Genomic DNA, 13,618 nt, shown 5'->3' with positions numbered 1-13,618 from the left:
GTTTGTATTAAATTTTTTTTAACATTATTGAAGTTATCGAATTTCTACATTTTGTTCTCGTAATACATTTTATTATAAAAACAAATTAATATTGTTTGAAAAATAATTTTATAAGAAAATTAGTTTTTCAATCAAGTTTGTTTATATGACAATTTTGCAGAAAAGTCTGCACGCATTAATGCCAACCAATTGACAAATTTCCATGACATAGCAGAAATATTTTTTATAAATATAAAATGCAACTGCATACATAGATATGTATTTATTTAGCGAGTCAAACCAAACTTGACATTGAACTGAAAAATCAAATTATCACTTATTCACACGCCATCCGAACCTGTTCATATCTATTAATCAAAACGTAGAAACATGTTGTTGAACTCGATCCAACTTTGTAGATCAATGAATTCGAGCCGCAGATCGGACAAGACGGGCCCTAACAGTCGAGGCACATAGTCTAGCTAAAAGAAATATATTAAAATTGACAAATAATGGGCGCACACACACACACGTGCATGACAGGCAATATATGTATTTATATATAATAAATGCAATGCAAACCACTTGTCCATGTGACATTCAAGGTGTACGAATAACCAAGCAACCAACCAACCAGCCGAGCTATCTTGCATATATTGTATTTGACATTAAGAAATACTCAAGAAAAGACACCAAGCCAACTGTGGGAAACACCTACACAAGCGCCAAAGCTGTGCACACACCGCTCCTCGGCGGCTAAGGTCCGTTCAGCCKCAGCGCAGTCACATGCCAGATTTTCATTATTGCTGATGAAATAAGCATGTCCGCATTGACTTTTGGAAAACTTCATGCAATCGCATTTCAATTGCAGAATGCAGAGGCTTGTAAGCATAGCACACACACACACGCACACATGCAGTTGTGAGTAGTGAGAACTTGTTTGCATAACATAACGTGTTAGTAAAACCAGCTTCGATTTGTGTATGCTTTATAATGATCGGCTGAATTTACGCCATAATTCAAGCGCTTACAGCTTGGTCTGCACACAAACACGCACATGAGTGCATAAATAGCTGATACATGCCAGCAGCGGCAATTATGGTCCAGGGCCTTCCATCGCTCATTTGTTTGGCAAAGTTCAAAAACGTAATTAATACATGTAGGTTCCACATAGAAATTGAAAAGGCGGGCAATTGCATTATTACAGCGCTTTTGTTGTTGCTAATCAACTGCTGCATTAGCCATTACCAATACAATTGCATATTGGATGTATATGTGTGTGTGTGTGGCTACTTTGTAACAGCAGACAATGAAATGCAGTTGTGACTCTGTACCATGACACCGTGTTCTAGAATACCGCACCAGCAAAATAAATGCACGAACGCTTGGTGGCAAGCTTATACATACATACACATGTATGTATATGCAATTGCATAGCTGCTCGTGCATGCAACAAATCGCATTCCTTCGAAACTAGATTTTCCGCGCGCTGCATGTTTCAAGCAGAAATCGTTCTTTTTCGCGCTTTGGTAATTTACCAGCGACTCAAGCAATTGCAGCAAAACTTGCAGAAAAATTAGCAATAGAAAAAAATGCAAACAACAACAACAACTCGCTTTGCAACTGCATAACTCATTCGGTTTTATATTGACTGGTGTTCAACTAACTAGTTCACCACTGCTCGCCGTAATGCGGTTTATCAGGCAATAAGGCAACATGTAGTTGTCTCCGCGACTAGCTTGCTGTCGCCTGGTGCCGCATGCGCAGTCCATTTGGCAACTAATTTACCAGCTAAATCATGCTGCAACGCAGATAGGCTTCATTTTATGGCAGCCAATCGGTTTTTGTTTAATTATTGCAAGCGTCGTTTGTCTTATTAAATACAAAAGTATGAAAAAGCATCCATTTTTGGACTTTATTGTGTGATGTATGTAGCATCGAGAAGGTTGTATATAAGCCATTTTTCGACTATCTTCAGTCTCCTCTGAAGTTCAATAATTTTGCAAGATTTTTTCAGGCAATAAAAACGGAAAGTAGCCAAATTAATACATTCTTAAAAGTTTACTCTTACCCAAAAGAAAAAAATCAACTAAAAAAATTGATTAGCTTGGCTTTAGACCACTATCCGAAGAAGATATTTTGTTGTTGTTCTTGTAGCTGCAGAATTCTGCCAAGTTGACAGGGATGGATAAAACTCCGGGTTCGTTCCGGTTACGTTAGGTTCGAACTGATATGTGGAATGTTTTAGAAAAAAACATAAGGAATATCAAAATCAAAAAAAAAAAAAAATTTTAAACTAAAATCTTACAATTCATCATATACTATTAATACAACAACTAATTTCTAAATTAATTTGCCGATAGCGATTTTTCCATACAAACACCGATAAAAATTTATATGCTTTTAATAAAAATCTAAACTTTTTATTTTTGGTTCTATTCACTTAATTTCAATATAATTTCTGTTAACAGCGTTTAATTTAAAAAAATATAGAAGTAAAACTACGTATTTCAAAGAATAAATTTACTATTATTTTTAATTAAAATCGCATGAAATTTAAAAAAAAAAATTGCTTGAATGTCAACTCACTCATGGATTTTTATTAATGACTTCGACAAAAACATTTTCTTTTTAATAAAAAGCTGAAAAAAATCTCAATTACTTTTGTCGAAAATGCAGAACGCCACGCTTGCGGGCTGTCAGTGCTGACAGCTGATAGAGAAAAATTAGCATAACTTCTTTGAACCTAAAGAGCGTCGAACATGGCCAAGCATGTTCACAACTACGAACACATATTTACCTACTATTTACATAAAATTTGTTATATTTCTTTACTTTACGACTACACTCAGCACATTTCTATAGACCATAGCAGCCTGACCGAAGTGGAAGCTGTGATTAATCTACCATCAGCTTTATGGCTGGGTCATAAACAATAAATGGAATGACTGGTACAAAATTATTGCAGCAGCCAAAACAAAAAAAAAAAAAACTAATTAAACTTGTCATTATAAATTTTTTTTTTACAAGAAACACATATGTACATATATAAATATATACATATACCTACGTACATATATGTTATGTATTGGCAAGAGAAAGATAAGACTGACATTAGAAGCGAGCAAGCATAAAAGCCTTCTGCTGGCATCCTGCTAAAGTTCAAACTCAAAGTTGAGTAGCATGGTTGGCAGAATATCGGCAAGAACCCATACAAATGCTTGCATACATATACTATATTCATGGAGTCTGTCTTGCCGTACAAATAACCAGATGATGCTGAAGATGTACAAGTTATGGCATGGATGCCTACCTGTTGGGTAGTAGCTAATGCCTCAAACTATTCTATAAACGAGTTTCTTGGCCAGCGCCGCGTCCGACGCAGAGTCAATGAACGCGTTGCTCTTAAACGCAAAAATTCGACTTCTGCTCGGAGTCGCCAGATAACCAAAGCTGTGAAAGCTGGCGATGGTATGGTTGACATGGTTTGGTGGCATGGACGGCAGGTAGTCCGGCCAAGAGTTATGAAGCATTTCGCATCGTTAAATATTAAATAATCCGAAGCAGATAAATCGGGGTATATGACAAAAACAAAAACAAAAAGAAGAAAGATTATTGCATTTACCACAGATCATTGGACATATATGATTTTATATATGTATATAGTAATATATAGTATGTGTAAATATTTATGTGTGAAGGTACTGTGCGCAAGGAAGAGCGAAGGTGCGCGTAATGTGAGACGAATTGGCGTGAAAACGAGTTTTATCTATTTACTCCTGTGAAGCCAAGCAAAATATATATATGTATGTATGTATATATAAAAATATATGTATGTATATACTGCAAAAAATGAAAAACGATTTTTTTTTTTTGCAAAAAGGCGCGGCAAAAAGCAAGCGGACATAAATTTTGCATTTTTAAGTTCGAGCTTACTTTCTGGCGGGCTGGACCAGTGGAACATTTTTGCTTCTTTGCCGTAAACCGTTTAGCGCATGTTATGTAATTGTGGTTCATACACCTATACATACACACATGCATAAGAGCGGTTGTGTGCAATGCACTATTATTGATGGCACGTTTATTAATTGCAGGCACTTTACTGATACATATCCATATATATATGTACATATGTATATATGTTTGCATGTGCGTTGAAAAGCATTGAAAAGTTGTAGGCGCGATTTCGTGTTTGATTGCGCTTTAAGTGTATTTTATGATTGGCACTACTTTGGAAAGGAAATACGCTGATTTACGTTTGCGCTACTGCCTCGCTACTTTCAGTTGCACGCACGCGCTACGGCGTGGCATTAGTCATCGCCTTGCAATTGTGGCGATTTCGTAGTTAATGCAGCAGGCATAAGCGCTGATTTGCATATTTCACTTTTGAAGCGTTTAAATTATTGTCCACCTACTTGCGCTGTCGCGAGACATTTCCAAGTGCATTCGAGCGCTGGAAGCCATTAATTACTCGTTAGTCATGTTTCACATCTAGAATAATGGCAGTGCCATTAACGCTCGAGCTGCGTTTCGGCTGATTTACTTAAAATTCCCGACACGGTTCGAATACAGAAAACTATATCATCAATGCTGGCAGCTTTGCGGCCATTATAGTGCTCTATAAAAATGTTTCGCCAGATTTATGACGCCTAATAAAAAGTTTATTATTAAATTATACAGTTCTGAGAAAACGGCAATTAACCGTAATTTAGTTAAGCACTTACTTTTTGCTCGCAAAATTCGTGAATTCGATTGACAACCTTTCCTATTGTGTGCTGCAGCAAAATAGCTCGCAGCTGTCAGTTGAGAACGCCCGTTTGTCGATGTGTGTGTGTGTGTTTCTGGGTTTAGTCAAACCACGGTAATTTCATGTAATTGCAAATTTTACTTTTTCACAGCATGTACTTCGAAATTAATTAGACATTTGCACAAATTGTTAGCACTTACTTAAAACGCTGCTTTAAAGCTCAAACTGTCTACGGCTGTCAGTAAAAATTTTCTTATTGAAAGATCAATATGGTTGACGAAGATTTTGCTTATTTATCTAATCAAATTTGAATACATTAGTACTCAGTTTTGTAAACAGTTCACTGACTTTGATGACGTTCAAGTGACTTGAAACTAAAAATATAACGCAGTGTAAATTTCTCTGCTTTCTCGGCGAAAAACTGCGACAAGTAATTTCCACAGGCTTCTCTTGACGCCAACTTTACGCCATTAAGAGAGTTCTGCATTGACCGAAAGAAATGGTAGTAAGATGGTGCAAGGTCAGGGCTAAATGGTGGATGCATCAAAGCTTCTCAGCCAAGCTCTTCCAGTTTTTGCCGAGTCATCAAAGATGTGTGTGGTCTAGCGTAATTCTGATGGAAGACGAAGCCCTTTTTGTTGATCAGTTCAGACCGTTTAGTTTTTGATTGCTTGCTTCAATCTCATCAGTTATTGACAGTAATATGTAGAATCAAACGCTCGATCAGGCTGGAGTAGCGCATAGTAGATGATTCCTTACCAATTCCACCAATCGCTCAGCATAATCTTTCTAGGCGTCAATCCTGGCTTTGCGTCTATTTGTTGAGCTTCCTCAGGCTTGGACCATGACCGGTTTCGCAAATCATTGTCGTATTTGATCCAAGTTTTGTCTCCAGTTACTATTTACTTCAGAAATGGTTCGGTTCCATTTCGTTTACATCTATTTAATACGAAAAGACTTACTCGTAAAGATTGCATAAGTGAAATTTATAATCTTTTCTTAAGTTTAACAAGTATTTTTAAAACTAATTGGGTCACGTATTTTCAACAGAAACTTTGAATGCGTGATCAAATGTCAACTGATAATAATACCGAACTTTGAGTTAATTTCTTTGCAATAAACAAATAAATATTTGGCAAGCGTAGCTGCGCTAGAAATACTATATAATATAGAATAGGTAATCAGTTTTTTCATCTTACATATACATAAATACATATATAGTGGAATATATGTATGAAAATATTACATAACACAGTTTAATTGTTTGAGAGGCAAACTTATATAGTATCACATAATTTGTAAAAAAAAGTTTTGCTGAGATCGATATTATCATTATACATATACCAACTACGATAAAATGTTTCCAATTGCTATAATAATACTTGTAACAGTTTAACTACAAAAATATGATTAATTTTATTCGTTGATAGCATTTTGAGATATTTTGTTAGTGATTGTTTGGAAATTCTTTAATATTTTTGATGTGAAAATATTGCGTTTTACGTCGCTTACTTTATAACTAAGTTTACTGGACTCGTTAAGGCGGTGAACTCTAGTTGTTGCCTTAAAAGCAGTTGAAGTGAGTAATCTTTAATCGATTATTTCAAAAGAACAGAGCTTTACTCAACTAAAGCCACTGTTGTAAGTTGAGGTTCATTTTATGTACAATCAAAGCAGAATATGACAATTATTTTCATTTACTCATATGTTTGTTGATTAAATTATGAGCCTTTAGAGTAAACAATTAGATCATGTGATATAAATGGAATCGTCGCAGTGAAGTATAAATAAATAAGAATTGTATGCGGTTTCGCCAGGCGAATAATGAGTAATCAAAACAACTAACTCACTTTATTTATTTTGCGACAATTAGCAACTCAAAAAGTAAGGTATTGAATTGCAAGTACGGAATTTAAGCGAAATATGCAGGAATGACTGCGTACCACCCACTCTCAAAGACGTCAGCTGTGTGTCATTTATAATTTCACATTCAATACAATGTAACGAAAGCTTTATTTACTAAAATGTATCATGTATTCTCAGACATATACATACATCCACGAGTATAATGCCCGCACCACTTAGCATCTACAATTAGCACTTAAGCTGATCGGAGGAATGATCCAGAATTATTTGTGAGCTTTTGGAAGGTAGGCGCGTTTAGCCCCCCAACCCGCTGTACGTTGATCTTGCTTATTGAATTTAGTGGTCACGGCGTTCACGCGTTCATATGATTCTCGCCTACTGCGGCCAAGTGCGACCAGCACAATGGATGCTTCGAGATTACACATGCCGGCTTACAGTTGCGCCATCGCCGTTGATTAAATTGCAAGCTTCCGTCATTTGAAGAGCGGCGCAGACAATTCAATCAATTTAAGCAGATGTACAGAGCGCAGGGCTGTGGTACAAGTCGAATGCTGTCCACTGATTTACAAATAGATCTTGTTAAAAATACAAATATGTAGCAGTGCATAGAAATGTGTGGAATATGTGTGTAAAAATACTTTGTACAAATTCAATTGTTAGGAATTCCGCTTGTGTAATCAACATTGTATGAATTTGTGCCGCATTAATATGACCTTTCCAATTGACCAAGCCCTCGAGAGGCGCCATTTCATTTCCACTTAGGCCAGGCATAATTAAATAATAAGCACACAGTGCAAATAAAATTAGTTTACTCCTTAATTATGTCGTTATATAATAATAATGTTTCGATTTTTTGTCCTCTGTCTATTGCAGTATGAAGTTCCAATTAGTCATTCTTTCCGCCCTGCTCGTCAGCGCATTCGCTTTACCCGTACCCGATGAGGAAGTGTCACCGGTAGTACAGGCGGTGCCACAAGTTCAAGAGAAGTCCGTTGAAGTACAAAAGGTCAATGAGAAGGTTGCCGATGTGGTCAAGCCAGTCGAGGCACGTGCTGCTGAACTTCCCGCCGCCGGTGCAGCAGCGCCGGCCCTGGCCACCGAGGAGAAGAAGGACCTAAAACCCGTCGAACTCCCATTGAACGCTCCTGACGCCGAAATCAGCCAGAGTTTACTTCCCGAGAAGAAGGAAGAGAAGAAGGATAAGCAGACCCGCGCTGATGATAAATTAGAGGAAACTAAAGCCCTGCCTGTTGCTGCCGCCGCCGCACCTGCTGCCGGTCTCGCAGAGGAGCCCAAACAAGCTGAGGAAACACTTGTCGCTGCTGAGGAGAAAACTAATATTGAAGGCAAATCCACCATTATTGCTGAAGCCGCACCAGCCGAACAAAAGAAGGATGAGCTCTCTGCCGCTGAGGAAACACCTGTGGTGAAGTCTGATTCCGCAATTGCCGCCACTGCTGATATTGCATCTGCTGCTAGTGAACTTAAGAAGGAGGAAACTCCAGCACGTCAAGAACGCGTTGGCGAAGCTGTAAATGAGGTTGATGCCAACGTTGTGCCTGCTGCTTCCGTTGTTGCTGAAGTAGCGCCAGCAGTAAAGAGTTTGCCCGCTGAAGAAGCCGCCCCTGCTGCTACCCCCGTTGCTGCTGCACCCGTTCTCACCACCGATGCTGCACTTGAACAACCTGCCGAGCCTGAGAAACAACAACCAGAAGCACCCAAAGAGTTGCTCAAATCAGCTGCATCCGAACCAATTGCTGAGAAGGTCGAACCAGCGGCGCTAGCACCAGCCGGTGATATTCCACTACAAGCCAGCGAAGAGAGCGCAGCCAAAGCCTTGAAGGTAGAGGAACCAGCACAAGCAGCTCCAGTTGCCGCTGTTGCCGCACCAGAAGCTAAGAAAATTGAAGAACCCGCCGCCGCTGCTCCCGCACCAGCTGAGCTACCACAGCAACAACAGAAAGAACTCACACCAGAGGTAAAGGAAAGTGAACCCAAGACATTGGAAGAGAAGAATCCCGCTGCCGAGGCTGAGAAATTAAGTGAGGGCAAGAAATCTAAGGACTCCAACTCGTCATCCGATTCGTCTGAATCCGAATCTAAGGAAAGTAGCGAATCCAAGGAGGAGAAATCTGATTAGAAGTCTATATGCATCCGATCGAATACCTCCTTTCACAAAAAAACAGCAAAAATTCAAAAACAAAAACAACAATTTGACCACACTTCAAACAGCAAACAATTGGGTATGAAGTTCTGCAAAAAAACAAACTGGCCGATGTCACGTGGTCACAAACTCAACGCTCTTAATAATATATAGTTAGTTATTTTTAGTTGTAAAAACTATTTAGAAAGAAACGAAATCAACAAAACGGACAAAACAAGGGACCGAAAGAATTAAAATGCAAGATAAAGGCAACCAATCATTCGTATGACGTAGGCAGTTAAAGAGAACCATGAAAGTTATTATGAAACAGTATACAACAAAGTGCCGATAACGGTCGGGAGAATTAAAACAAGTGCTTTGTAGATTGCAACATCAACCGCCATGACAGTCTAGTTCTCACCACACAGAGAGCCAGAGGTCTTCTACTTCTAATTACCCAGCATTGGAATACACTCGCTGCACTTGAGTGGAAACAAACAAGGACAAACCAAGAAGATGGCATACAAGCAATAATACTTACACAAATAATTATGATATATCATAAATTATATACATAAAACAAAAGTAATTTAAGCTTAATTAAATTAAAAAAATACAAGTAAATCCACAAAATGCTGTAAGGTGAAGTTCAAACGAGGGAATATTTAATTTTAATATATATGAGTATGTACGAGTAATTATTGTCGATGGATGTAAGAGGAACGCAATCATTACGAAAGATGCACAACTACTTTTAAGTTCTAGAACCACTACGTAACGGTAGACGGGGAGACCCACAGTGTATTTGTAGCTTTTAATCTAAGCAGTCCACAATTGAAAAAGCTCGACATCAGTAACGTCCGCCTTGAAAGCAAAAAAGCAACAAAAGCAAAGCAACAAATGCAGCTCACACAATAAAACGATAGATACATATTATTTTAATGCATTCGAAAACAAAAGCAATAACAAGCACCAACCTACGTTAGATAATACCTACATAACATGGACCATTTACGTTTAATTTTATAAATTATATGTATGCGTATGCTTAATGTTTATGAACACTCTGCTGGCACTTGCAACTCAAGCTTTTTAGGTCTCTGAGCGATCCATGCGCATTTATGGCTGCTGTGACTTTCAATTACATTTCGATCGAAAACGCATTTTAGTAATTGAAATGCAGTTGAGTGGCGCACAAAGCGTGTGCGCGTGGATACGAACAAATTACGTTGATTACATAACACCTATATACCATACATGCATATGATCAAAATGTATTTGTACGATTTTTATATAGACTGACAATTTTTGGATAAAAAATAAAAAATAATAAAAAATACGAATCGGTCTTTTAGTTAATTTCTAACACTTTTCTCCTTTTAGCAATATGTTGCCATGAGAGTATGTATAATAGTTCACGTAACGGTTGTTTGTAGCACCATCCCATAAGCAACTAGGCATATAACGCTACATGTAAGTATATGAAAATGTGCACAAACACGAAAAGTATTTTTGTCTGTCTGCCTAGGTAATGGTTAGCTTTGAATAAGCATTCCAAAAACAGTGAATTTTTTAATGCTTGTAATTGAACACAACAGGAAGACTACTCTAGAAGCTCTCAAGCATGTGTAGAACGACTTAAAATGAGAAATGTCTATATTCACAATTGAGCAGAATTCTGTTAGTGCATAAATTGAAATTTCAGGATGATGCTAAAAATCTTAGATTGTTAGACTAGAGACTTGAAGTCATTTTCCAAACGAATTGCATTAGTAATCCATAATTTTATGAAGAACCAAATATCAACTGAACGAAGGATAAATAATGTACATTGTGGTTTCAGACTTTAATGACAGAATGGGAGAGAGTGGGAAAATTAATATCAGAGTCTATACATATCAGAGGTTTGCTCTATCAAAAAAGTAAAATTTTCTGCAGTTCCAGAGTGCTTCTGACGAGATTATATGTACGTACGTCCGTATAATACATGGTTTGTCCGGAATGATTTTCTTTGGACTGTGTTCGGTAGAGGGCATTCCTAGCTAATTAACGAGCGGCTGGTCAGTTGTCTCCGAGCACCTGGAGAGTCAGGACAAACATTTTTCGCGCAACGTGTTTCTGTGAGTTTCAGTTATTTAAATTATACCGAATAATATTTGCAGTCGCTATGTGATAATATATGAAACATGACTATAGTTCGAGTGGATTATTTACGAAGAACCGAATCCCAAACGGAAAGACGCAACATCAACAGCGTAAATTATATAGGCAACATTTGAAGGAAGAAATTGTGGAAAAGTGGTTTTATTAAAAAAAAAAAAAAAAAAAAAAAAAAAAAAAAAAAAAAAAAAAAAAAAAAAAAAAAAAAAAAAAAAAAAAAAAAAAAAAAAAAACAAGACGATGAACCTTGTCACAGGTTAACGGAAAATATAGTAAAATTGTTTGAATAGAGTTTTCAATTACTTCCGCCCCAATCGCATTCACCGAATCGGATTCGGCGCTTTTTTTAAATTATTTCAGACTTCAAAGTAATAATTGTTGGAAAGAAATATGACCCAAAGAGAAGCTAAACTCCGAGACTGAGACCTCAGTCCATATTTCAGTTTTAGTTTACTTAGTACCGAAATTGAACCATACCTTCGTTCACTAAACGAATAGTAATCGTTAGTTTAAGTTTATCAGCCTAGAGACTCACGCTAATTCCAGCATACTTCATTTAATTTAATATTTCACAAGAGTTCTGACTACTACTACCAAAAATATTTATTATGATAATTTAAAGTTCGAAACTTTTGAAGTGAATCTCAGGAAAAATGAATAGTTCTTAACAGGAAATATTTCAAACTGCGATGAATTATCACTTGGAAAATTAGATAGGCGCATATGTATTATACAGTTACTACTAGAAGAAGAAAAATAAATAAAACTGCTTACCTTTTGAATGAGCATCTGACAGACGAGTATGCCCAGTGACCACCAATCGACTGCATGACCGTAAGGCTCACCACGCAACAACTCCGGCGCTGGTAATGAAAAATAAAAAACACACGTATTGTTTGATGAAGTATGTTTGAGCTGGTGTTATTGTAAAATAAAGCAATTTTTATAATTTTAACATTAGCTTGACTTAAGATGTTTAGAAGCAAACAAGATAAACAAAAATGTAATGTTATTCGTTACAGTGCAAATGAAGCGCTTAACAGAACAGAACACACATGTTCATCATCCGCCCTGGTGATCCTACTTTCATATGGACTCTTTAGTTTAAAAATTTGTTGTTATGGAAGGAAGTGGTCGGTGCACGATGTATTGACGATATATTGACATTCAAATTAACAGAGATTTAAAACATTTTTTGTTGCATGCGAGATTTCATGTTATGCGATTTTTTCTCTAATTCTTTGACTGTAAAACAAATAGACAGTTAACAGCCAAGCCACATAATATATGTGACTCTTCTAAGAATGTTGACTTTACATATGTAACTAAAGATTATCCAGATTTACAAGAAGTTAGTATAAATCTCTTCAAAATGATCCTTAAACATTTTAACGGTAATTGAGCTGAAATAGTAACAACAATAATATCTGGGTTCAGTTCTAAATTATATAAGCTTTAGACTCACTTCATTTATAAACAATTTTTGCTTTGTAAATTATTTTTTATATCAAAAAAAAAACAAAAATCGTGAGAGAGTTACAACAATTGCAACAACTACAAAAACACCCTTTGTAAAAATTTAAATTAAAAAAATAAAAATTTTGTTTATATTTAAGTACAGTTTGTCAAAATGCTTAAAGCAGCAACAATGAGATGAACATTTTAGAAAGATATACGTTTGGGTAAAGTAAGATACATGCAACTTTTGTTGTTGTCGAAACCTTGTGCAAATTCACTCATGAAATGTAAATATTGAAACTGAAAATAATTTATAAAAATATGATTTCAATTAAAAGCAAACCAAAGAATTCTTAACAGATAGTATGAAGTAGAAAAAGCTTTAATTTTAACAGCGGCAATGACAAAAATTAGCATACGGCAATAATTTGTATCGAGGTATTCCGTTAGAAGTCTTAGCAAACGAAAAACAACAGAGAGCAGAAAGCGCAGTTTCTCTTACAGAGAGGCCATACCACATACATATATTAAATTCACCGTCTAACACGCTTTTTTTTTGGTCTTGGGAGTTGCAGCAGCTAGAATTTTAATAAAATGTGTAACATATTAAAAATGGCTTGTGCAAAAATGAAATGAAAATCTCAAATTTATGTGCAATTAAAATCAAAAGCTACAGACGAACACACAAACAAACAAACAAACAGACAGACAATAGTGGAGGGAATGAAACTGCACCAACGCCGAGCAAAGCGCACTAAAAATATTCCGAATAAATAACAATGCAATTATTTGATATTTTTTAAAAATTCTGTTTACTTAATATATTTACACATTTCATTTTTCATTTCTCTTGAATTTTGTTTTATATATTTTTTTTTCTTGTTGCATTCATTAGGCATACACAACTAAATGTACAGTTATTTTATATTTATACATATCTATATATTCATTGCTACAACTAAGTGATTAATGTTTTAAATATATATAATATTTGTATATGGTAGAAATCGTCGTAAACACCATTGCTGTTATTGTAATTGTAATTATTAGTATTAAATTACTACATAATTAATATGTCTATTACATTTATGAACTATTCACGAATTGAAGAGATTAATCGCCGCAAGTATTTGCAAGAAATACCTTTAATTTCGCCCTTTAGCATGATTTAAAAACTTTAGACATTGTAAAAGTTCAAATTCATTATTACTTAACAAATAGGTTAGGTTTTAAAATTACAAGAAAAAATTGCCATTTCTATGCTA

General features: G+C 36.0%; 2 protein-coding genes across 5 annotated transcripts in view; one reads left to right on the top strand and one right to left on the bottom strand.

Annotated features, from left to right (window-relative positions):
- The window catches only part of LOC108975832 (enolase-phosphatase E1), a 12,122-nt gene extending 2,048 nt beyond the window's left edge, over window positions 1–10,074 (top strand). For all 3 annotated transcript variants that reach the window (XM_018944579.1, XM_018944582.1, XM_018944580.1), the window contains one exon: window positions 7,466–10,074. In XM_018944579.1, coding sequence (XP_018800124.1) covers window positions 7,467–8,732 — 1,266 coding nt within the window. In that variant the 5' untranslated portion in view covers window position 7,466 and the 3' untranslated portion in view covers window positions 8,733–10,074. The remainder of the gene's footprint in view (window positions 1–7,465) is intronic.
- Window positions 1–13,618, bottom strand: part of LOC108975831 (serine/threonine-protein kinase S6KL) — a 60,347-nt gene that overhangs the window by 29,103 nt on the left and 17,626 nt on the right. For both annotated transcript variants that reach the window (XM_018944577.1, XM_018944578.1), the window contains exon 7: window positions 11,670–11,758. In XM_018944577.1, the coding sequence (XP_018800122.1) occupies window positions 11,670–11,758 (89 nt within the window). The remainder of the gene's footprint in view (window positions 1–11,669; window positions 11,759–13,618) is intronic.

This window comes from Bactrocera latifrons, unplaced genomic scaffold (genome assembly GCF_001853355.1).
Source record: "Bactrocera latifrons isolate USDA-ARS-PBARC rearing strain unplaced genomic scaffold, ASM185335v1 scaffold_7, whole genome shotgun sequence".
NCBI lineage: Eukaryota > Metazoa > Arthropoda > Insecta > Diptera > Tephritidae > Bactrocera > Bactrocera latifrons.
Note: the sequence above shows the minus strand (reverse complement) of the source record. Positions and strands in the feature narration are given on the sequence as shown.